This window comes from Dermochelys coriacea, chromosome 14, assembly GCF_009764565.3.
Source record: "Dermochelys coriacea isolate rDerCor1 chromosome 14, rDerCor1.pri.v4, whole genome shotgun sequence".
Lineage (NCBI taxonomy): Eukaryota > Metazoa > Chordata > Testudines > Dermochelyidae > Dermochelys > Dermochelys coriacea.
Window position 1 is genome coordinate 34,327,430 of NC_050081.1, and position 25,202 is coordinate 34,352,631.

General features: G+C 49.0%; 10 protein-coding genes across 17 annotated transcripts in view; 5 read left to right on the forward strand and 5 right to left on the reverse strand.

Annotated features, from left to right (window-relative positions):
* The window catches only part of LOC119843336 (butyrophilin subfamily 1 member A1-like), a 1,931,986-nt gene that overhangs the window by 1,142,950 nt on the left and 763,834 nt on the right, over positions 1-25,202 (forward strand). The window lies entirely within an intron of this gene.
* LOC119843287 (zinc finger protein 850-like) overlaps positions 1-25,202 on the reverse strand; it is a 1,467,609-nt gene that overhangs the window by 552,207 nt on the left and 890,200 nt on the right. The gene's annotated exons all lie outside the window — the stretch shown is intronic.
* The window catches only part of LOC119843319 (zinc finger protein RFP-like), a 555,398-nt gene that overhangs the window by 476,774 nt on the left and 53,422 nt on the right, over positions 1-25,202 (reverse strand). The window lies entirely within an intron of this gene.
* The window catches only part of LOC119843341 (E3 ubiquitin-protein ligase TRIM7-like), a 430,179-nt gene that overhangs the window by 331,571 nt on the left and 73,406 nt on the right, over positions 1-25,202 (forward strand). The gene's annotated exons all lie outside the window — the stretch shown is intronic.
* The window catches only part of LOC119843274 (zinc finger protein 850-like), a 1,382,451-nt gene that overhangs the window by 254,413 nt on the left and 1,102,836 nt on the right, over positions 1-25,202 (forward strand). The window lies entirely within an intron of this gene.
* The window catches only part of LOC119843356 (zinc finger protein RFP-like), a 1,128,717-nt gene that overhangs the window by 237,217 nt on the left and 866,298 nt on the right, over positions 1-25,202 (reverse strand). The gene's annotated exons all lie outside the window — the stretch shown is intronic.
* The window catches only part of LOC119843308 (butyrophilin subfamily 1 member A1-like), a 910,188-nt gene that overhangs the window by 218,455 nt on the left and 666,531 nt on the right, over positions 1-25,202 (reverse strand). The gene's annotated exons all lie outside the window — the stretch shown is intronic.
* The window catches only part of LOC119843334 (E3 ubiquitin-protein ligase TRIM39-like), a 707,078-nt gene that overhangs the window by 118,518 nt on the left and 563,358 nt on the right, over positions 1-25,202 (reverse strand).
* Positions 1-25,202, forward strand: part of LOC119843309 (butyrophilin subfamily 1 member A1-like) — an 845,206-nt gene that overhangs the window by 62,678 nt on the left and 757,326 nt on the right. The gene's annotated exons all lie outside the window — the stretch shown is intronic.
* LOC122456627 (E3 ubiquitin-protein ligase TRIM11-like) lies at positions 12,975-23,414 on the forward strand. Its single transcript, XM_043497151.1, has 4 exons — positions 12,975-13,524; positions 21,760-21,941; positions 22,851-22,992; positions 23,203-23,414. The coding sequence occupies exons 1-3, from the start codon at positions 13,398-13,400 to the stop codon at positions 22,947-22,949; spliced, it is 408 nt and encodes a 135-aa protein (XP_043353086.1). The 5' UTR covers positions 12,975-13,397; the 3' UTR covers positions 22,950-22,992; positions 23,203-23,414.

Sequence of the window (25,202 nt, forward strand, 5' to 3'; positions counted from 1 at the left end):
ACGTCCAAGGCTGAGATCCATCACGTTATAAACAATACAAAGGCGACATCTAAAATCTACATCTGTAAGGAAAACTTCTCTCTGTCGGATGATTGTGCGCTACAAAAAGCTCAAGGAATTCAACAGGTATAATTGCTCCAGCTCTGTGGGAGGGGATTTTTCCCTTAAGTCAGGCCACTTTTACAGGTCAGGATTTAATTGGGAACAACCTTATACTATCGAGGAAAAATGATCTTGTGTTTGTGTTAACTTTTCAATCAGAGCGGGGTCAAACTGAAGAAAACCCAGCAACTAATGTTGTGCTGGCTCATTTTTCAACTTTTTCTTCTTTAACTGATACATCACAGCTATTGTTAATGCACATTTTGCACAGAGTAATTTTCTAACCCTTAGCCTACAACACCTCCTAGTGATGAACGCTTCTGCCTTAGACCTTACATTCAGCTACAATGTCCCATCAGGCATTTTCTCAAGGCCTACTTCAGGCAGGCCAGCAAGTTTTAGGATAGCTCTGTCTCAGTTATCATGGAAAAAAATGGTGCTTACCAGTTTGGGGGCTCTGGAGGGCCTTGGGGGAGGGCAGAGATCAGCAAGCGGCGGGTGGCCAGCGGCCTCGGGGAGGGGGCAGAACATGGATGGGAAGAGGCAGAGTGAGGGCAAGGCCTTGTGGGGAGGGGCAGAGTGGGGGCCGGCAGATGGGGAGAAAGGGTGTGGCCTTGGGGAGGGGGTGTAGTGGAAACGGGGCCTCTGGGCGGAGCAGGGATGGAGCACCCCCTTGGAAAACCAAAAGTTGGCGCCTATGGATTATACATTGTTTCTACCTCTGAAAATATCTCCTGTGTGCTGACTCTGGTCATTTGAAGGGTTCCTGTCCACGCACTGCTCGCTTACACCCTGGAGTAAGAAGAGATCCTGAGACATAAGTCCTTGCATTAGAGACCTGATATGAGGTAGAAGATGTTCACAGAATCTGACTAAGAAGCGCTAGTCACAAAGCACCCATGCAAACACATCCCGGTATCAAGTAGTGCCAAAACATTCTGATATCAAGAATGGTACAAAAACATTCCCCAAGGATAACAGGAGCACACTGAGTTCTCTTAAAAGCTAAGGTCAGGATAACAATATACAATCAATATTTTAATAAAACCAACATGTACAAGGTGCCGTCGGGGCCACACTAACTTTGTTTGTGTTAGGGTATAAAGATAGGATTAAACTTCTGTGGGCCCCCATGTAGTCATTGTGGGCTCCAAGTGTGGGCCTGGTGTGGCAGTGCCATTGGTGCCCTAGTATACCCTTGTAACGGATAGCCGGTACTGAATTTCAGAGACATTTTTCATTTTGATCACACACTTCTACATGACTATCTGCATTGCCATACACAGCTCCCTCAGCCCCCAGTTCTTCTCATTGAGCTGTACCCATGTGGGTTTACCAGTATCCACAGTGAGCAGAACTTTTATAGTGATCAGGGGAAACTCCCCACAGATTTATCTCCTTGACTCCTTCCTCATTCAAACCTCTATTGCCATGTCTCCAGTACCACCCCATGTCACCAGTCACTTGTATGTGGTTCTGGTCTCAGCTCAATATAGTTTCACAGCCAGCAGATACCTGATCAATTCTGACAAATTCCTCCCTCAGCGCCCATCCTGCCATTTGAGCAAGCCACTTGCAAACATTTTCCCCAAAGTGAGGACTTAGCCAGGTGAGGTCACACAAGCATCCCTAATCCAGTCTGGGGAAGTGATATCTGGGCCAAAAGCCTTCTACTCCTTGGGCATACTTGTTCCCCATTGACAGTGCCACCCCCTTCTAGCAGCCAGCTCTCCATTCACAATCAGCTGCAATGCATGGGGTCTTAGTTCCCCCCCTTTTCCTGTTGATAGCTGCCAAGGAATAGCTGGGAAATGTAGTTCCTTCCCTGCTCCAGGGCCGGCTCTATTGGCAGGGAGCTGGCCAAGCAACTACAGTTCCCAGGGCCTCATGGGTTCTCAGCTCCCTGGCTAGATCCCTGCTGCTCTGAGGCTCCACTTCTGCAGTGCTGTGAGAGGGGAGAAAGTGAGTGTTATGGGGCCCCTTCTGAGCTTGGGCCTGGCGCTACGGTAAATCCGGTACTGTATAAAGATGTGTCTCAGAGGGAGTATCTTTGGCCAGCCTAGGTGGCAGTGGAAAGTCCTGCCACTGACTGAGCTGCATCCATAGTGGCGAGCATACAAGTCTTACTATCCTCATAGAGGCTGCCAGGTGCTATTACCGCGCTTTGTCGACAATAAACCTAGCCTGGCGCCTTCGTCCCTTAATGGAATTTGTGGTCATTGGGTGGTCATTGGGTGGTTTGCTCAAGGTCTGCAGTGCTAGTTGTCTGCACAAGGCTGGGGCAGCATATGAAGGGAACACACACACAGCAAAACATCTGTTAACATCTAACCCAAGGGGTTCCTTGTAAGAAGGTGGAACCCCGGGATAGTGGGGGGGTGGGGGCTTGAACATCAAGGGACCAGCAGGAAACAGAATCTGGCAATGCAGATACAGGCTCTATCTCCCTCCCTTGCTATATGTGGTCTGTCATTGTCCAGGGAGCAGCCCTCCCATGCACACCCTAAGAGGAATCCTCTGTTATGACTCCATCACTGTCCTAGAAGCTGAGAAGCACCTATGATCACAATTGAACCTTTAAGAATCCAAAGTCTTTTCAAGATTAATTGAATACAATTCTTTGAAGAATAATAATAAATCATCCCCTGAAGCCACTGCCCTCACTCTGCCCTCATTTGAGACAACAATCTGCTTCCTGCAATAAAAGGGGACTAACACAGGAAAATGAGAGGGGTAGGATAGGCAGCATTTGTGTAGGAGCCAAAAGGTATCCAGAGGAAAGTGAAACGGGGGTTGGGGAGCATGAGGGAGGGGAAGGGGAGGGGTAGATGGGCGAAATCAGGGACAGGGTGCAGGCACTGGGGTTCAGAAAGGGGAAGATGCATGTCCTGTTTTCAGGGTACAAGTTCCCTTGGCACCTATGTTTCTGCCTCTGGCCATGTGCACTGCTGCCCCATTCTAGGAGTGTGAGGTGCCTATCTCCCATCTAAGCCCCCAAGTGAGTCATGGACCGGGGAAGACTGGCATTCAGCTGCCGATTTTGCATACAGGGCCTGATCCTCCCAGCATGCCTACCAGATTGGATCCCGTTCAAACAGCTGTCCAATAGAAAAGATAGTGGTGCCCACCTTAACTTCTATCCCAGTGGTTAAAGCACTGAGCTGGAATATGGGGAATCCAAGTTCAGTCCCAGCTCCCTACCAGGAAGTATTTGAACCGTGTGTCTCCCACCACTCAGATGGGCATGTTAATCACTGTGACGGGGTCCCCAGACTGTGGGACTGCTGAGCCCTCTGTCCCATCAACCTGAGCTGCCCCTCACACTGTGATGCTGATGAGAAGCTACAAACCTCTGGCAGGTGCTGCACTTACTCAGCCACCCACAGGCAGAGACTCACCCAGTTGAGTTACATGAATGCTTTTATTAGCCACTCATGAACCAACAATAGAGAGGCTCCAGCCGATTCCCCCTAGCTCCTCAGCCTTGCACCCCAGAACTTTACCGTCTTGCACAGAAGCCAGTGTCAGTTCATTTCACCCAGTCCGCCCCTCCCTTGATGTGGAGAGGACACACACTAGCCTTTGTAAACTGACCTGAGATTTCCCAAGCACTTCAACCAAAACACACTGTTTTAGATCAAATATAAAACTGATTTATTAACTACAGAACGATCACTGTGTGCTGAAGGGTTAACTTTCAAACTCTACTAGTTTGAACTTTCCTGGGGCAGTTTATAGTGCTGCCCTTCACACAGCTACCCTGCCTGGGAAAGGCATCTGATATTGTATTGAAGGACCATCATTGAGATCAATCAAGGCTGCAGTCTGGGGCCATCAACTTTGAATGACTCAAAGCTACTAACCCATCTCTATGGAGTAGAAGAATTTCTATACAGAAGCTGGGGGACAAGCATGAGTGGCTGTTAGGAAATACACAGATTGACCAGTGGGGAGCAAGGCCATCCTTAGGCATATGCAGCATTCGTGGCTGTGTAGGGCACCTGAAAAATTGGGGCAGCATTAGGACCATAGGCGCTGACTTCTCATCTTGCCAGGGGATGCTTGACCCCTGACTCCACTCCAGGCCCTGCCCCCCCTCCACTCCTTCCCCCAAACACCTGCCCCTGCTCCACCCCCTCCCCCTCCCTCACAGAGCTTGAACACTGTGAATCAGCTGTTCAGGGTGCTCCGGAAACACTGGGAGGGAGGGGGAGGAGTCTCCTGGGGCTCTTAGTGATTTTCAACTCTTAGGACTTGGCTACACTTGCAAGTTAGACAGCATTAAAGCAGCCCCTGGCGCTCTAACTCCTGAGCTATCCACGCTGGCAAGGCACGTAGAGCGCCTGGACTCTGCAGCTGGAGCGCTCCTGGTAATCCACCTCCACGAGAAGCATAACGCTTGCTGCGCCCCGGCTGAAACGCCCGGGTGTCAGTGTGCACGACGTGTTGCATTACAGCGCTGTGATTGGCCTCCGGAAATATCCCATAATCTCCTGAAATCAAGTGGCCACTCTTGTCATTGTTTTGAAATCGGCTACAGCCATGCGGCTCTGCCCTTTCAAAGCTCCGTTTCTGACGGCCGGCTGCTTCTCTGCTCTGGGGCAAAGCAAACCATTAGTGTGGAATGCTGCTTGCTGTGAATGTGTGAGAGGGGGAGGGGGTCTGCTGCTGTCTGAACTTACAAGATAGCATGTTGACACGCTCTCAGCCCCCCAAAACACACTGTCCCTCCCCCCACACAACACACAACACACTCCCTTTCAGACTCCACCCCCACCATTTGAAAGGCACGCTGCAGCCACTTGCACACGGGGATAGCTACCACAATGCACTGCTCTCTGTGGCGTTTCAAGAGCTGCTAATGTGGCCACGCCGGTGCGCTTGCAGCTGACAGTGTAAACACACTGTGGCGTTTTCCCCGCTGCACTCTCCGAAGGCTGGTTTAACTCCCAGCGCTCTACATCTGCAAGTGTAGCCAAGCCCTTAGTGGGGGAACTTCCTTGATGAAGCAGGCTGGGCCAAAACTCTGACCCACACATGATTTCAGCTTTAGTGATCACTTAATAAAACAAAAGACTCCTAATGGAGCCTTAATTAGTTCTCAGAGTAGCAGCCGTGTTAGTCTGTATTCGCAAAAAGAAAAGGAGTACTTGTGGCACCTTAGAGACTAACAAATTTATTAGAGCATAAGCTTTCGTGAGCTACAGCTCACTTCATCGGATGCATTTGGTGGAAAAAACATTTTCATTTTCCACCAAATGCATCCAATGAAGTGAGCTGTAGCTCACGAAAGCTTATGCTCTAATAAATTTGTTAGTCTCTAAGGTGCCACAAGTACTCCTTTTCTTAATTAGTTCTGTCTTTGAACAGCGGAGAGGAGCAAGTTAAACCATGTCTAGGACTCTTGGGTAAAGTCCACACTTCCCAGCAAGCACACCTGTCCCCACCTCCTCTTAACCTTCACAGGGGTCTGCCATCCAAGCCCCCTGCGTAGTGAGTTCAGTTCAGGGGAGGGTGACCCCCTCAATCAGGACAGGCTAAGTGATACTCTGCTGCCCTTTACTCATACAATAAAGATAACACTATTTCATTACCACCGCATTCAATACTGAAGTGATCTATAATCAAGTACCAGCCACAGTTGATCACTTTGGCAACACAGCTCTGTCTGCTGGCTACCTAGGCAGAGTCAGTGTGTTCATGTAAATACAGTCTGCACTTGAAACCTTTTCCCTTCCCCAGCTAGCTGCCGAGGGAAGAGCTCATTCAGACCCCGCTTGCACACGAAACAATCTGGACCCTAACACATCCCTGCACGTCAGTGGCACCGAAAGCCACAGCTGGTACCTGTGTCCTGCTCTTCTTTCTCTCCCCATGTCCTGTTCTTCTCTCCTCCTTCAGCTCTTACAAATCCAGCAGCCCTGCTCCACCCATATTAACTCCTGTGGCCATTAGCCCAGATAAAATTAGGAGGATGTGGGGTGGCCTTACAGCTTACGTACACCACGTATTATACACCAGGATGTACACACCATGGTATTATAATTGTCTGAAATGCTCAGAGCTGGGTGCCTCTGGTTCTGCATCTGATACCGTATTTAGAGCCCGGCGGAAGTGGGCTGGTTTCCAGAGGGCCGAACCGCAGCAGCTCCCACGGCCCGCACCGGAAGCAGTTGGTGCTCAGTTCCTCAGATGATAGGGATTTAGGTGCATAACAATTAACAGCCAGGTTTGAATGTGTCCGGCAAAGTGCCCAGCCGGCGCCATGGAGGCGGCTGCACCTTGGGACAGACACTGGGGTGGTTCTGAAACCCTTGTTTATTGCCCAGTGAGAGCGAGTTACGTCCTACAGCACCAGCGGTCACAGCCCAATGATCAGTGTCACTCGGTGCAGAGAAACTGCAGCCCCAGTGACTGTGAGACGAGGCCCAGCGGGGGCGGCCAATCACCCACTGAGAGGGGCCATCATGGGTCTGAGCCAGGTGGGGAGTATCCCCACAGGCGGGAGCAGGGCCTGGGAGGTGACAGGCCCCCATGAAGGATGCGCTGGCCGTGTCTGGTGGGGGGAGACGTTAGGGGATACGATAACACTGCACCACTCGAATTAGCTGTAACTCAACAGCTCCCAGCGGGCAGGAGGGGAAGGAGGCTGCAGGCCCACGGCCCTTTGCAGGGTCCAGGCCACATGCACAAAGCCTCGGGCAGGTGCCCACAGGGGCTCCTGAGGGGGCTGGGGCTTGTCAGGGCTGTACCCAAGTTGTCCGAGTGCCCTGTGGCTGCAGCGCTCCCAGGGGCAGGGTGGGGGGGTGGTCTGGGGGAGGGGTTGGTGTCGAAAGTCCATTGGCAGAGGGGCCCTGGGGTGCTGGAGGGCTGCGCCTGGGGCTCGGGTCAGCCGGGGCAGAGGTAGGAGGTGGACGTTACAGTGTTCAAGCAGCTGCCTCTTCAGACACAGACACTGGGCACTGCCCCTCCCCCACCACACAGGGAGCCGGACAGACAGACAGATGGGTTAGAGCCCTGCACGGGGAGGGGGGGTCAGCACAGGGCACAGACTGGTGGAGGGGAGGGCTGGGGCGCACACAGGGGCGGCGAGTTATATCTCCATGTGGTGCCCGGGCACCAGCAATATTCAGAGCTCAGGGGCCCAGCTCCACCAACATTTGGAGCCCGGTGTCCCCCCCGGCCGCACCTGCTGCCCCCCCCGCGAGTGTCCCCCGGCTCCCACTTGTGGCCCCGCCCGCCCCCGCGCACCTCCGTGGGCCCCAGAGCAGAGCCTCGCTGTCTCTCCCCTGCATTTCCATGCTGCCTCCCTGCATCAACTGCTGCCGCGGGGTCCCTAGTGCCCCCCATTTCCACTGCCAGGGCATACTGACTGAGCCTCCCCTTCCACCTCAGACCCTGCCCTTTTCCAGCAGGACCCTCCACCAGCACAGGGGGCCCCCCCCCACCCGCAGTCACCGCTCCTGCCCCATGCTGGGCAAGGAGGCAGCCCCATCCCTCACCCCCAGTGAGGCTACAGTCAGGGGCAACAGCAGGGCAGGAGGCTCACGTGTGATGACCCCCCCTTTCACCGCCTCCCCCCCCCCCCGGGCGGAGGCGAGGGAGATTCCTGGACCTGAGAGGGGCCCTAGGAGCACATGCAGTGACATTGGTGGGGCTGAGTGTGCTGCTGGGGGGGATGGGAAAAGAGCTCGCTGCTGCTGGCAGGAAAAGGGCTGGGGGGAGTCCTCCTCTCTGGCCACTATCCCGGAGCAGCCTGCCTGCACCCCAAACTCATCCCCAGCCCTGCCTCACCCCAGAGCCCACACCCCCAACCAGAGCTTTCACCGCCCCACCGCACCTTCAACCCTCTGCCCCAGTCCTGAGCCTAACACCCCAAATACCTTTTCCCCAGTCCCAGCCAGAGCCCTCACCCCCCGCACCCTAACCCTCTGCCCCAGCCATGAGCTCTCTAACACCCCAAAACCCCAGCCCCAGACAGAGCCCTCTCCCACCACTCTCCTACTCTCACCCTGAGCCCCTCCCATGCCTCTAACCCCTCATCTTCAGCCACAGCCCTCACCCCTGCACCCCCTCCCATCCCCAAACTCCCTCCCAGAGCCAGCACCCTGTACCCCAACCCCCTGCCCCAGCCTAGGGCCTGCACCCCAGACCTCCTCCCCCACCCAAATTCCCTCCCAGAGCCTTGGGCAGGTGGTGGGTGGAGTATGGGGAGGTGGAGTTTGGGTGGGGGCGGGTTCTGGGCACCACCAAAATTTCTACAAACCTGCTACCCCTGGGCGCACATTCCGCGGTTTCAGTGAGGAGGGCTCTGGGGACAGGGGACAGGGGCTGGGGAAGCTGCTGAAGCCCCTGGCCACGTTGGCATCTCAGGGAGAGTGAGAGGGACTTTCCCGAATATCACTGAGGCCCGAGTCACACTGGGGGGCAGGCTCACACCCGGGACACCCAGCTCCTCTGGGCTGAGCTGGAGGGGAGCTAGAGAGGCCAGTGCAGAGCAGCCACCCCCTCCCCCTGCCAGGATCAGCACCAGCTCAGCATCGTTCCACGGCTCCTTTCAGAGAGCAGGTGTGGACACCTGCGAGTGTGGACACTCTGTGAGCTTAGAGGGCTCCCTAAAGGCTGCAATCCCAGGGGCACTGGGCACATCGGCATGGGGCACTCGACCAGGCTGGGTGAGGCCAAAGCCAGCCCTGACAATGCCCTGAGCACTCAACATCCATGTGAGTCCCAGGATGGCACCCAAACAACTATTAGCACTAGCCCTAGGTCCTGAACTTGGCATCCCTGGGAGCAAGTTGTCAAAGAAGGAGCATCGCCCGTATCCTTCTGTGATGGCTCCCCCGGGTGTCTGAGTGCCCAGCACTTGGCACCCAAATCCCCCTAAGGACGCCATGTGCAGCCCCCTGTAAATCTCTCCTGTTCCCTCGATTTTTCCCCACTCCACTGTGTCCATCCCATGCCGCCTGCAATAACATACTGCGTCTTTACAAAGCACCCTAGACAACCCCGCTATGGAACTGGCCATATTAACTCTGAACTAAAACAAACCCTCTATGGTACATTTCCCAAAAAAGTAAATATCCTATAAACCTGATACTGATCTAATATCCCCTGCTTCATAGACAGAGGCCCAGTCTGTGTAACTCAACATCTGGCTCACGTTTTCTCTGTGCTTTCCTCAAGAGGAACATGAAGAATAAGAGATGATTGCAGGTGAATTTAACAAACTGCACACACTGCTGAGAGAGGAGGAGCAGCTGCTTCTGCAGAGCCTGGAGGAGGAGGAGAGGGAGACTCTGCAGAGACTGAGGCCATGGCAACACTTGCAGATGTAGGGCGCTGTGAGTTAAACTAGCCCTCGGAGAACGCAGTAGGGAAAGCGCTGCAGTCTGTCCACACTGACAGCTGCAAGCGCATGGACGTGACAACATTTACAGCACTAGCAGTGAAATTGGGAATGGGGCATTATGGACAGCTATCCCACAGAGCACCTCTTCCCATTCCGGTGCTGTGGCTTGCGGGAAGGGGTTGGGAGTGTTACCCAAAATTGGGCCAGCTAGTAAGCTTAGGGAGGACTCATAACCCACCAGAGTTTGGAAGAAAGCAGCACGTTTATCATACTGATAGCTAAGCTCAAAAGAAGTCGGTGGGGGGGCGGTCACACTCACACTTGCATACTCACATTCACAGGACAGGCACAGGTCAGGATCCTTTTAGGTAAGTGTCCCACAGTGCAGCGATGAATGGTGCGATGAAGGTCAGTCTTCCTGAGGCACGATGGAATGCAACTCAGCCAACCACTGGCCAGGCGGTCCGGGCAAAGGGCTTTCATGGGAGGTACAAGCTTGTGAGTGCATTCCTGAGCACATGGCCTCTTCCCCTTTTAAGGATCTGCTCCTCATAGCCTGTGACTAGAGATGACTTGGCTGCATCTGCTTGGTCACACTCCACCTCGGGCAGTGTCCATGCATTGGGTGTGTGAGCGCCTAATCAGAGTCCCAGACACCTTGTCTACCTGGGAGCTCTTCTGATCTTCCAGCTGTTTAAGCAGCCCATTCATCCCACAAGCATTCCAGGAGGGAGGGAGAGAGGGAGGGGAAGGGGGAGGGGGAAAGCCACTTCACAGGTATTCAAAGAGGGAGAGGAGACAAAAGTGGGGGGGAAATGTAACATACCTTTTGATCATACAGGTTATACATAGCATACAGATCACTGCTTCTCCTACAACAGGGAGGCTGTGGGGCATCCTGAGTTCTGTCCCAACGCCCTGTGATGCATCGCTTCGCATCCCAGCAATCCCTCTTCTTCTGTCCACATTTGGCACCATCTTTCAACGTGTTTTGTGCAGAGCGCTCTGTCTTCCCTTTCCATCTGCGGGAATGGATCCCAAAGTGCTGAGGAACATGCTGACAAGTCTCGCCAGCACGTGATGTTTGGCAGTCGAGTTACTCCTTAAGCTACGAACTGACAGTGAGGAGTCCGACGATGATGTCGACTCACATAACACATATGACACGAGATTGCTTGTGGCATTCACGGACATGCTCACCGCAGTGGAAGGCGGCTTTTGGGCTTGGGAAACAAGCACTGAGTGGTGGGATCACATCGTCATGCAAGTCTGGGATGACAAGCAGTGGCTATAGAACTTTCAGATGAGAAAAGCCACTTTCATGGGACTGTGTGATGAGCTCGCCCCAGCCCTGCGGCACAAGGACACGAAATTGAGAACTGCCCTGCCCTTGGAGAAGCGAGTGGCTATTGCAATCTGGAAGCTGGCAACTCCAGACAGCTACCGATTGATTGCTAACCTGTTTGGAGTGGTAAAGTCGACCACTGGAATTGTATTGATACAAGTTTGCAGGGCCATTAATCGCATCCTGCTCAGAAGAACCGTGACTCTGGGTAACGTGCATGACATTGTGGCTGGCTTTGCACAAATGGGTTTCCCTAACTGTGGAGGGGTGACAGATGAGACACATATACCAATTCTGGCACCAGCCCACCTAGCCTCCAAGTATGTTAAATAGAAGGGTTATTTCTCTATGGTTCTCCAGGCGCTTGTGGATCACTGTGGGTGTTTCATTGACATTAACGCAGGCTGGCCCGGAAAGGTGCATGATGCACACATCATTCAGAACACTGGCTTGTTCAGGAAGCTGTAACCCAGGACTTCCTTCCCAAACCAGAAGATCACCGTAGGGGAAGTCGAAATGCCCATTGTGATCCTTGGAGACCCTGCTTACCCTTTAATGCCATAGCTCATGAAACCCTACACAGGGAGCCTTGATAGCAGCAAGGAGTGGTTCAACAATAGGCTGAGTCGGTGCAGAATGACTGCGGAGTGTGCTTTTGGCTATTTAAAGGGCCGCTGGTGCTGTCTGTATGTGAAGCTGGACCTGGCCGATGACAACATCCCCGTGGTTATATCCACGTGCTGTACCCTCCATAATATTTGTGAAGAGAAGGCTGAAAGATCACTCAGGCATGGACCCCGGAGGTACAAAACCTGGAGGCTGAATTTGAACAGCGAAAGAGCAGGACTATTAGAGGGGCCAAGCGCGGGGCTGCAAGGATTAGGGATGCCTTGAGGGAGGAATTTGAGGCTGAAAGCCACCAGTAATGTCTGGTGCCCTGCACGGGAGTGAAGTACAGTGGTTCCAATGTTAGTAGGAATCTGCATTTGCTAAACTGACTTGCAGTGCCTGTTGCTTTTCTGGGCTAAGGTATCTTTTACTTCATGAAATAATAATGAATGTTTTCAAAGGCAAAAAAGCCATTTATTGAAAAGAAAATTCATTTATTGAAAAGAAACACAACTGCTTGGGAAACAGAAAAGGGCAAGGGGGTGGGGTGGGGAATGGTACAATCACAGATTTGCATATCTCTTGTTATCATACTTAGCCTTCCTGTCTGGAGTGTTGTGCAATGAGTGCTGCACTTCAGGCTGGCTAAAATGCATGGTGATGGCGGTTGAGTGCACTGGTTAAGGGTCGTAGTTTGCAGGGCTGGGTGGTAAAGCTACAGGTATTAGAGGCAGCTGGTGACGATAAGAACCTGGATGTTGGGGAAAGTGGGTTGGAGGTGACATGGGAACACAAGTGAAAGAGTTTTGGGACAAGGGATGTGGTGGGAGGGGAGGCAGGCATGAAAGTGCTCTCCCTGCCTTGCTACAAGCACCTGTATTGAGTCCACTTGGCGCTCCATAATGCTTAGCAGCTGCTCCATGCTTTGCTGCTGGAGATCTGCATTCTCCTGATGGACCCTCCTTTCACTCTCCCACCATTCCTGTGTGTTTTGATTTTCATTAAGGGACTGCTGCATTAATTCATGCAGCATGTCCTCTTTGCTTCCACGTTGCCGCTTTCTAATTCTTCGGAGTCTTTCGGCCGTTGATAACAAGAACGGCTGAGATCTCAAGGTTGCATCTGTAAAGCCAAAATGCAACACTTAACAGAGGCAGCATTGTTCACACCAGACAGAGCAATGATTCGGCCGTACTAAAAGTAGACAAGCACAGTCTAAACAATAACAGAAATTGCCCGTCCCAAAGCAAGCACATATAACCCACAGGAGCCCCAAAATGGTGAGTAAACACAGCGGCAAGGGGGACTGACTGTTTCATGGCCATACTGTCCTCTGTAGTTCTGTGCATTGGGGAGAGCCAACAGCTGCAGGGGGCCCCTGTACTGAACACTGGCCCCACATTTTGCACAGGAGTTTGTCCTGGAACATATCTCGCTGCTGAGGGTGACCTGGGAAGCAAGGGAGGGTCTTCTACTACAATGTGGCTTCTGCCCTGGCCCATATGCAGCTTGCCTGTGTGCAGCAACGGTCCCCCCACCCCTATGGCACAGTGGCACAGACATGGGAGATTAAATGGATGATACAAAAATGATACTGAGCTAAACCCATCCCTGCTCTGACCCCAGAACATTGGACCCAACACAGTCGATAAACACAGATACGGATGGGTTGGGTCCCTAGAAGGGAGATCCCTTTAGCTAAATTCCTGTCTCACTTACATAAATGAAACAAATGTTAATGCAAAATAGTGTGTGAGCTTTTACCACAAAACAGTGAAGCTTGGGAGGGTTGATCTATTTTCTAGATGAAAGTGTGATGGCCAGAGTGAGACTCATACAGTTTTATGCACATGGTGTTAATACAGGACATTGATTCTCTTTTTCTTTCAGGATGTGAAAAGCACATTGAGCAGGTGTGTTTCCTATGTTCATTGCTCTTATACTCTTGGTGGTGGTTCTGGGATGACGTGTGTACAGAGCAGCTGAGTGATGATGGGACGTTTTCTTCATAGGAGTGAGAATGTGAAACTCCAGGAACCAGAAGCTGTTTCGACTGACCTGAAGAACGTGTATAAAATTTCCCTTGACATGAGGGAAGCGCTGAAGAGATTTGGAGGTGAGTGGCGTCTACTGGGACATTCAGCTGTATTGTGCCTGGGGATCTGGACAGAGCTTGGGACCCCAGGACACACTTGCATCCAGTTGACAGGCTTGGAGCTGTGTGAAAGCTGGAGGCTGATGTGCTCAGTGCTGGTCAGTTTGCCTGCTACTTACAGCCACCTGCTGGTACTTGCCCAGGTGTCTGACCAGGCCCCATCACTCTGACATCCTGACCCCTCCATGGCTGGCTTTCTAAGCTGGAGGAGGGGCCGGTCTGGCTGCTGCGGTCTGACCTGGGCTGTGTGTTACTGAGTAACAAGTTGAATCCTACGGGCCCCTTGTTCGCTCTGAGCGCAACCCAGTGTGAGGCTGGGTCAGTGGTTTGCTGCTCAGTGAGTGAGACTCACTCACAAGAGTGTGACCCTGTCACAATGTCTGAGCGTGAGCTGCCCCCATACAAACCCCTCCCCACAACCCCAGCATGGAAACGGGGGCAAAGGCAGAAACCTGAGAGTGAGGAGGGACAGCGAAGAAACTAAGGCAGAGGAGAGGGAGACGGGGAAGGTTCAGTGAGCTCGGTCTTCCTTCCTCTCTTCCCACCCACCCCCAAGCAGGAGGCAGTCAAAGGGGCCAAGCTGGGTGTGTCTGTCCCGGCAAATGGAGGCTGTGCAGTCGGTGCCGGCTGTAGGGCCAGGATCTCAGGGCAGCAGGAACCCCAGGCTGTGGGGGAAGCAGCTTCCTCTCTGTGACTGTCTGGAGCCAGCACATCCCTGCTCCCCTCCCCACTCCCTGCCCCCAGCCCAACTCAGTCTGTGCCCACTGGACCCTGAACACAGCTGTGCTCGGGGCCATTCCACACCCCTGGCCCCTGAGCCTGTTGGGAACATGAACCAGTCAGCTCAGTGCCTCCTTCTAGGGGATCACTAGCCCCTGGGGAGCCTCCTGTCACACACACACACTCGCCCTCGGCAGCCCCTTCCTGAGCAGGGTCCAAGGCCCTGAGAAACTCGCTGGCTGCTCCCGGCTGGCCAGGCCCAGGGTCTCCAGCAGGGCCGTTGGTGCTGGCACCGCTCTTGCTGCCAGAGCTCCCAGCCCCTGACCCAGCCTGGCCTGTTGTCCCAGCACTGACCCCTCCTCTCAGGGATGAATGAGGTATTCAAGAAAAGATGTAAACTGTACTTCAATTACTTTTTTTCTATTTTACAATTTTTATATTTCACTATTTCTTTTATGAAAATCAATTAAAAAAATTATCACACACACACAAAATCACATCAGGTCAAAAAACAGACTGACTTAAAATAATGAGCTTTAAAATTCTAATGATAACAATCCATTTTACAGGTTTCAGAGTAGCAGCCGTGTTAGTCTGTATTCGCAAAAATAAATTTATTAAAAATAAATAAATTTGTTAGTCTCTAAGGTGCCACAAGTACTCCTTTTCTTTTTGCGAATCCATTTTAGGTTCTCATTTTTTGCCTTTTGGTTTCCGACCCCTGAGGGAGCACTCAGGTCATATTCCTAAACTTTGTCTGCAACTGTGAATGTGAGAATTTTAGTTTTTACTTAAATGATATCTGAGATTCTCACATAATCATAAAACTAGAGATCTGGGGCTTTAGGAAAATTAGCAGATAGCATGAGACTTAAAATAAAACGCCAAAATTCACAAAAAAATTATGTGAGCTGACAACACTGTAGCTCTCCAAAATGTTTAAACAAAAATTATTTTTTCAATAGAATGACTTTTAGAAAAAAACGTTAAAAATGAATTTTCTTATTATTTGAATGTTTCTAATTTTTCAATGAAATGATGCTAAATGAGAATATACAGTTCAAATTGATTCAAAAGAGGAATGCTAATAAAATCCAAACATTTTCCTGACCCTTCCCCTATTCTTGTTAAAAGAAGAAGAACAATGATTGAAAAAGGAAAATCATTTTGTTTCAATGATATTTGATTAAAAATGGAAATTAAAAATATTTCAAACAAAACAAAAGTGAATTATTGTTGTGAAATAGTGTTGTACAATTAATTTTTTTACTACCTTTAGTCCTTTAGATTTCCTCAGGAAATCTCCCCTCCAATGACTGTTCACACAGTAGGAGATGATCTGTCAACCAATGTGTAAATATGCCTCTTTTTAAATTGTGTCATGAAGCCCCTATTCAGCCCCTATTCAGCAGCACACTTGACATGGTCTGCTTTAGGCACATGCTTAATTCCCCCTCACTTCAGAAGGAGAACAGGATGCAATTTTCTGTCTTGATTGACTGTGGAAATAATTTTCCTTTTTTCCCTTAAAAAGAAAAGGAGTACTTGTGGCACCTTAGAGACTAACAAATTTATTTGAGCATAAGCTTTCGTGAGCTACAGCTCACTTCATCGGATGCGTTCAGTCTTTTTTCCCTTGAAAGTGTCAGAAACAACAGGATTCAGCTCCACAGTCAGAGGTAGAAAACTGTAACGTTAACAGGCAGAAGGACAGAACAGCTGGGAGTGGCACAGCAAATCTCTTCCGGTATTCTCAATACAGGAAATTATTTGTTACAAGTCACCCTGGGACGTCACTGAGAACAAGATTGGGCCCAGTGTTCTTAAATGAAACATGCCCCCGCAGAAGAAGCAAATTACTAATCTAACATGCCACACAAATCCCGAGTTACACTGCTAGGACAATAATCTGAAAGGCATCGGAATGTAAATCATTTTGAATGTACTTGTACTGTAGTACTTGTGGCACCTTAGAGACTAACAAATTTATTTATTTATTATTAGTCTCTAAGGTGCCACAAGTACTCCTTTTCTTTTTGCAAATACAGACTGACACGGCTACTACTCGGAAACTTGTACTGTAGTGTTTACATAACGAGTAAAATAAACGACACCGGATTATTTAATCTTTGTGTTATTAACAATCTGGCCAGGCAATGAGCAGTACACATGAGGGGATATGAGGAAGCACTCTGAAGCAAAATTAACCTGCCTGATTGGTCCTTCTGAGCCATTTTACAGTCTTCAGGGTGTGATCAAACTCCAGTGGGTTTGTTGCGATGATTTCCATTGTCAGTGACTCTTTCAGTTTAGCACATTGCAGGGCTGATTCCCTGGCTACCAAATGGCTGCAGTTTCCCCAGCTTCTCCTCGCCCTTTGGGGAAGAAATCTCTGGCCTCCGAACAGAGCCCGGGGCTTCCCTCTTGCAGTGCGGCCCGAAGTGGAAAGCAAAAGTAAAGGCCCACGGGCGGCCACGTGACGAGATTAGCGTTTTTCTCTGAAAGAAACAGCCACAGCCCGGCTGTGCTGCAAGGGCCCTGCCAAGCCAGCAGACTCCGGCGTTCCCGTGGCCCAAGACACCCAGCCCCAGTAATGAGCTTGAAGAGATTCTTCTGCCTGCTTTTGTTGTGGACTATATAGTTAAGGCTACGATTATGTCACGGAATCCATGACTTCTTCCAGAGACCTCTGTGACATTTTCTGCTTCAGCCTGGGGCGGCAGGGCTGGAGCTGCCAGCCAGTGGGGGCCCCAGACCTCTCAGCTGCCAGCATGCGGCGGGGGGCTCCGGAGCAATAGCCGCAATGTGTGCTGGACCCCCACTCCCCATTCTGACATTGTTATTTTTAGTAAAAGTCACAGAGAGGTCACGGGCTTCACAGGGTTCTGCGAATTTTTGCTTATTGCCCATGACCTATCCGTAAATTTTATTAAAAATGACTGACAAAATCTTAACCTTACTAATGAGAGCCTTGGATGTGTAAACAGGGGAGTAGTACGTAGTTGGCCTTGCTGAGCTTGAGACTGGAATACCCTGTACAGAGGCTTGGAAGGATTAGATCTTTATCAGTCAATGTCAATTTCACTGTACACACACAAACTGATGGAAAAAATATTTCCATCAATAATGGAAATTTACAGATAAGCAAAGAAAGAAAGAAGTTGCTTGAGAACTTATTGTTTAAGGATACTTACTTTGTGTATTTTGGCATGTGATCTTGTAATGTGTGTTTTAACGGTTATAAAGCTTTCTTATTTAGTCTCAAGATTTACTGTCATTAAATACTTGTTGTCTGATTTTCCCCCCCTCCTCCACCGCTTGGACTTGGACTTGGACTTTTCCACCAAAGGTCACAGCTCCCCACCCCACCCCACCATGGAAAGTGGAAGTATCCCTATGAAGTTCAAAGGGCATGGTTTTAAACTGGTGTATTCCATCACAGGCAGATTGTTTAATTGTTGTGGAGTTGTTTGCTTTTAAATTTACTCTTTTTATTTATTTATTAAACTTGTTTTTGTTTGTTTGCTTACTTTTTTTTAATGATTTTTCTCATTGGGGAGATATAACTTTATAAATTGTGGAGAAAAACTAACCTGGATAAATTTCATACAAAAAGCTAATTTAATTAAATGGTAAGCAATAGAGTAATTGGGTTTGTTTAGTCTGGAGAAGAGGGGGGGACATGATAACAGTTTTCAAGTATATGAAAAGTTGTTACAAAGAGGAGAGAGAAAAATTGTTCTCATTAACCTCTGATGGAAGGTCAAGAAGCAAGGGCTTAAATTTCAGCAAGGGAGGTTTAGTTTGTCCATTAGGAAAAACTTCTTAACAGGTGAGGTAGTTAAGCAATGGAATAAATTGCGAAGGGAGGATGTAGAATCTCCATCATTAGAGATTTTTAAGAGCAGGTTAGACAAACACCTGTCGGGATGGTCTAGATAATACTTAGTCCTGCCATGAGTGCAGGAGATTAGACTTTCAGTCCTATGATTCTAATAGAATCACAGAGTTTACAATCAGAAGGGATGACCAGATCATCAAGTCTGACCTCCTTAAGAGGAAATGGAATAGAAATAGTTCCTAAGCATTAATTATCATATTGATGATAATGAGAAATAAAATATAAGAAAAGTGAAACTCCTAACAAACAATATGTGCATGTATTTCAGTTTAATTTTTAGACAAACGAGATACAGAAATTAGTAAGTGCCATTATCCTTCTGACAAGAATTTTTTTAGGGGGTACCAAATTGGATCCTCATGTGGGAGCGTGTTTAATTGTTGTGGAGTTGTTTCCTTTTAAATTTAACTTTTAGACTTCTGTTGCAATATTTAACCTGTTTTGGTTTGTTTGTGTGCTTGCTTTTTGTTATTATTGGGTTTTTTTGGTTGGGGGATTAGTGTAGCTTCATAAAATGTGGGCAAACACTAACTTGGATAGATTTCACACTAAAACTTAATTTGAAAAACTGATAAGCAATAGAATTACAGACTTAAAGACCAGAAGGGACCCCTGGATCCTCTTCTCTGATGTCCTGAAAAGGAGGTTGATTTCTCCCAGCCTTCACTGTCGTATTGATGAAAAATAGAAATAAAACATAAGAAAATGGAAATGCCTAACAAATATATATATATTTATTTCTCTTTTATTTTTTAGCCAAACGAGATAAAGAAATAAGTAAGTGTCATTATCCTTCCTTTGATAAGAAATTTTTATACCAATTTGGATCCTTGTGTGGGAGTTTGTTTAATTGTGGTGGAGGTGTTTGTTTTCAAATGTAACTTTTTAAATTGATGCAATATGAAATCTTTTGTTTGCTTGCTCCTTTATGATTGCTATCATTCTTTTCGGTGTGTACAGGCATTTGTTTTGTAATGTAACTTTAATAAATGTGGGGAAAGACTAAACTGGATGAATTTCACAGCAGAAGCTAATGTGAGAAATGTATAAGCAATAGAGTCACAGAGTTTAAGTCCAGAAGGGATGACCAGATCCTCTAGTCTGATCTCCTTAAAAGGAGATAGAGTAGAAATAATAATCTCTCAGTCTTAATTTTCATATTCATAAGAACGGCCATACTGGGTCAGACCAAAGGTCCATCGAGCCCAGTATCCTGTCTTCTGACAGCATCCAATGCCAAGTGCCCCAGAGAGAATGAACAGAACAGGTGATCATCAAGTGATCCATCCCCAGTCACCATTCCCAGCTTCTGGCAAACAGACACTAGGGACACCATCCCTGCCCATCCTGGCTAATAGCCACTGATGGACCTATCCTCCAATTAATTTATCTAGTTCTTTTTTAAACTTTGTTATAGTCTTGGCCTTCACAATATCCTCTGGCAAGGGGTTCCACAGGTTGACTGTGCGTTGTGTGAAAAAATACTTCCTTTTGTTCATTTTAAACCTGCTGCCTATTAATTTCATATGGTTACCCCTAGTTCTTGCGTTATGAGAAGGAGTAAATAACACTTCCTTATTTATTTTATCCACACCAGTCATGATTTTATAGACCTCTCTCATATCCCCCCTTAGTCGTCTCTTTTCCATGCTGAAAAGTCCCCGTCTTATTAATCTCTCCTCAGGTGGCAGCTGTTCCATAGCCCTAATCCTTTTTGTTGCCCTTTTCTGAACCTTTTCAACTCCAATATATTTTTTTTGAGATGGGGCGACCACATCTGCACACAGTATTCAAGATGTGGGCGTACCATGGATTTATATAGAAGCAGTATGATATTTTCTCTCTTATTCTCTATCCCTTTCTTAATGATTCCCAACATCCTGTTCGCTTTTTTGTCTGCCGCTGAACATTGAGTGAATGTTTTCAGAGAACTAGCCGCAATGACTCCAAGATCTTTCTTGAGTGGTAACAGCTAATTTAGACCCCATCATTTTATGTGTATAGTTGGGATTATGTTTTCTAATGGGAGTTACTTTGCATTTATCAACATTGAATTTCATATGCCATTTTGTTGCCCAATCACCCAGTTCTGAGAGATCCTTTTGTAGTTCTTCACAGTCTGCCTGGGACTTAACTGTCTTGAGTAGTTTTGTATCATCTGCAAATGTTGCCACCTCACTGTTTACCCCTTTTTCCAGATCATTTATGAATATGTTGAATAGAACTGATCCCAGTACAGACTTGTGGGGGACACCACTATTTGCCCCTCTCCATTCTGAAAACTGATCATTTATTTCTACCCTTTTACCCAGTTACCAATCCATGAGAAGACCTTCCCTCTTATTTCATGACTGCTTACTTTCCTTAAGAGCCTTTGGTGAGGGACCTTGTCAAAGGCTTTCTGAAAATCTAAATGTACTATATCCACTGGACCCCCCTTGTCCACATGCTTACTGACCCCCTCAAAGAATTCTAGTAGATTGGTGAGGCATGATTTCCCTTTACAAAAACCGTGTTGACTCTTCCCCAACAAATTATATTCATCTATGTGTCTGACAACTTTGTTCTTTACTATATTTTCAATCAGTTTGCCCGGTACTGAAGTCAGGCTTACTGGCCTGTAATTGCCATGGTCACCTCTGGAGCCCTTTTTAAAAATTGGCATCACATTATCTATCCTCCAGTCATTTGGTACAGAACCTGATTTAAATGATAGGTTACAGACTACAGTTAGTTGTCCTGTAATTTCTCATTTGAATTCCTTAAGAACACTTGGGTGAATACCATCTGGTTGTTTAGCAGGCTTCCTGCTTCTGATGTACATTAAAAAAAAAATTGCTATTACTTTTTGAGCCTTTGGCTAGCTGTTCTTCAAATTCTTTTTTGGCCTCCCTAATTATATTTATACACTTCATTTGCCAAAGTTTATGCTCCTTTCTATTTTCCTCACTAGGATTTAACTTCCACTTTTTAAAGGATGCCTTTTTGCCTCTTACTGCTTCCCTTTGTTGTTTAGTCATGGTGGCTCTTTTTTGGTTCTCTTACTATGTTTTTTTTTAATTTGGGGTATATATTTAAAGTCAGCTCTCTTATGGTCTCTTTAAAAAATTTCCATGCAGCTTGCAGGGATTTTTAGTGAAATTTGGGACATGTTCAATCCTGGTACCGTGTGGCCTGTTGCTGTCCAAGCTGTGACATTTCAGAGCAGGCCGGGTGCAGTGGGGAGGCCCCATAGCAAAGTCCAGCAAAGGGGAGCTGGGACACAGTGAGATTGAAGGTGAGGAGGGGAGCTCTCTCAGTATTCACTGAGTTGTGCCATCTGCTGGGGCTCCCAGAGTCTCTAGTCCTCTCCCTGGGGAGAGGTTGGGGCAGGAGGGGAAAGATTCTGAGTCTCAGGCCTGGCCCAGCCGATACTTTCACCCTGTCACTGGCCCGTCTTTGCCAGGGGAGTGACTCTCCCCAGCCCTGTGCTGAGATCTCAGAGCTCCTAGGGGCAGATTCTGTCACGAACACCGTAAACCCTCCCCCAGGGCTGAGTTCTGCCCCTAACGCTCTGAGTGTGTCTCTCCCCCCAGCGAATGTGACTCTGGATCCAGACGCGGCTCATCCTGAACTCGTCCTGTCTGAAGATGGGAAAAGTGTGAGATGGGGAAACACGCGGCAGCGACTGCCTGACAACCCTGAGAGATTTGACACTGAGCTCTGTGTACTGGGCTGCGAGGGATTCACCTCAGGGAGACATTGCTGGGAGGTGAAGGTGGGCTATACTGGGCTGTGGGGGTGGCCAGAGAGTCTGTGAGGAGGAAGGGACGGATCAGCCATAGCCCTTATGGGGGGATCTGGGCTGTGCAGAGATGGGGGGTGAGTACCTGGCTCTCACCTCCCCTGTGACCCCCCTGAGCCGGGTTCCCAGCAGGATCTGGGTTTGGCTGGACTGTGACCGCGGGCAGGTGACATTTATTGATGATAAATGAGCCTTGTCACCAGCTTCACTTTCCCGCTGGGCTCCATCCCTGGGGAGAGAATCCGCCCCTGGCTCTGGCTGGTGTGCAAATCCTGGCTCAGACTGTGTCCCTGAAACTGGGGACCCTGAAATTAGCATTTCTAGCGTCTCACACCCCAGTCGCTATGTCTCTGGAGCACTCCCATCGACCCAGCCCCTGGCTCCTCATCTCTATGACCCCTGGAAGCTCCTCCCCCTCTCTGCAGCCCCAGAAGTGCGGGGGGGGGGAAGAACCCCTGGGGCTGCAGGAGGGGCAGAGGGCCCCTGAGGGGCAGAGGTGGGGGCTGGGTAGGGGGCAGAACTAACAGCTGGGTTGGGGACAGACAGATGTGGGGGTGGCAGGGACACAGAATGACTCAATCAGGATTTGGGGGTTGGAGGAAGCTCCGCAGCAGCAGGGAGCATTTTGTGCCAATCTATGAGATTAGATCTCCCTGGGGTCTCCCAGCCAGAGCTCCTGCCACAGGGCCCAAATCACCTTCCCCTGTAACTAAGGGAGAGCCAGTAACACTGTAATTGTCACACGGGATGGGCAGGGAGAATTCAAAAAATCAGAAGATAAACCAGGATACGTTATATATTGTTTTGAGCCCTCATGGGTTTTTTTTGGAGGGGGGCGGGGGTCAATTTCATGATTTTGGGTTCTGACTCATGATTTTTAAGTTCTGGGGTTGGCAACACTGCGAGAGTCACGGGTTGGGGAGGGCACAGGCTGGGCTGAACCAGAGGGAACAGAGAAAACAAAAGGAAAAGATAAAGTAAAACAAAATAAACAGAGTCCTGGAGAAAGGGATATCAAACCAAGGAAAAAAGAAAAGGAGTACTTGTGGCACCTTAGAGACTAACAAATTTATTAGAGCATAAGCTTTCGTGAGCTACAGTTCACTTCATCATGAAGTCAGCTGTAGCTCACGAAAGCTTATGCTCTAATAAATTTGTTAGTCTCTAAGGTGCCACAAGTACTCCTTTTCTTTTTGTGAATACAGACTAACACGGCTGCTACTCTCAAACCAAGGAAAGGAAAACACTGTGAAGAGGGGAACAGCCAAAGGCAATGAGAGCTGAAGGGATAAACTCAAGGGAATGAATGGAGAACATGAAGGGGAAGGATCTGCTGTGACAGGGATCAGAGGAGAGTGGAAGACACAGAGAAATAAAAAGGGATGGGAAATGAGGGCTGTCAAAATGAACAGTATGACAGAGAAGAAAAGGGAACACAAGAGGGACAGAGATTTATAAAGCCTCACTGAAGTTGAGACTGTCACTCATTAATTTCATGTTACTTCCTTGACTCTAATTACACTAAAATGGCAACAAAAGTAACTGTTCCCAAAACCTGTGGGTCTCTTTTCCATTGTTGTGATTATTGAAGCAGCTTCTCAACTCCTTTGTACTCTGATGGGTATTTACAGTAAATAAAGCATGAAAGACAATTCTGATTTGTCCTTTTTGAATTTTCCAGCTGTAATAGTTGGGGGGTAGAGTTGTAGGATTTGCTTCCCTAGTTGGTTGTGTGTCCCCAGCACCAACAGGGAAAATACCTGCATGTCCCTGTAATGGGAGCTGGGGTTTTGCCACTATCCAGCCTGTGCTCTCTCTTGTGGAGTCTATAGCCATGTCAATCAAGAATTCCTCAGCTGGGCTCAGTGGAAAGGGGGCTGAACACATGGTGCTGACTCTCCTCTTTGTTTCCACAGGTGTTGAATTTATTCAATGGTGGCTAAAGAGATATGAAATATGTTGTTTGCATTTCTTCTACCCATCAGCATTTGCTGAGACAGTCTCTGGGGATTTGTCTACACTAGGATGCAGGTTTTTCTCTCTCATTGTACAATCTGGGTGAAGACAAGGCAAGTGGTGGTTTCACCTCAGTGTAACTGATCAAGAAAAATTCTGTGGGTTGGGGGGTGTTTGGGAGGGTGAACGATCACCTTCAGTAGCTACACTGAGGTGAAAGCATCACTTGCCTCATCTCCCCTGGGACTGTATAATGAGATCGCTGCCTTGTGTTTGCTATTGCATTGAAAAAAAAAACCTACCCCTTCTCCTAGGGTGGCCATGAGCTAAAAGATGGGATCTAAAGAGAGAAAAAGGACACACCCCACCTTTGGCCAGGTCTGGGTCTTTGCTTTCTGTGAGCTTCTAATGTAAATGGCTGGGGGTGGGATCCATGAAGGGACTTAAGTGTTACCATGCTGAGCATCACCTGCTCCTAATTTTTAAGTGCCTAGATCATCACAAGAAGAACACTGCAACCCTCACAGCCTGACTTAGATGCCTAGTCTCCCACCACAATGACCGGAGATAGGCAGGTACCTTATAATGCCATCCACAAGAGCCAGCACCCTAGGTGGGGAGCCATCTAAACTAGCCAATGGGAGACACAACAGGGGCATATCCTAAACCCTGCTCCTCTCCCAAAGATAAGCACCTGAGGCTGTGTCCAGACGCCAGCTGAAGTCAGCAGAATTTATGTTGCTCAGGGGTGTAACTAGACCAACCCCCTGACTGACATAAGTTACACGGACATAAGCGCCATTGCGCAGAGGTGGCTGGAGCAGGCAGCAAGCAGAGGGGTTGCAACTAGCTGGGCTTACACCCTGGGTGCCAAGGGGTCAGCATCTCCAGGGACGGTGGAGGCAACCGTTGGTCAGGAACAAGGGGGGCCACGGCTGTCAGCAGGGCAGCAGCAGGAGAGGAGACCACCCCCATGGGAGGTTTTGCCTTCTGGGCAGGGACTTGCTCCTCTTTGTCCCCCAGCCCTTCCCAGGGGCCACGGGAGCGGTCTCGGAAGCGGAGGCCGCGGCAGGAGCAGTGGAATCCGTGGCCGCCGCCGCTGGGCTTCAGGGGCGACGATGGCCGTTGAGCCGGTGGCGGCGGTCGAGGCAGCCAGCGCGAGGGAGGGTGGGAAGGGAGACTGAGAGGGAACAGCAGGGGCCTTCAGGGAAGTCCCACCCCCTGAATCGCCCACCCCAGGAAGGGAGGTGAGGGACAGCCACTAGGGCAGGGAACAAA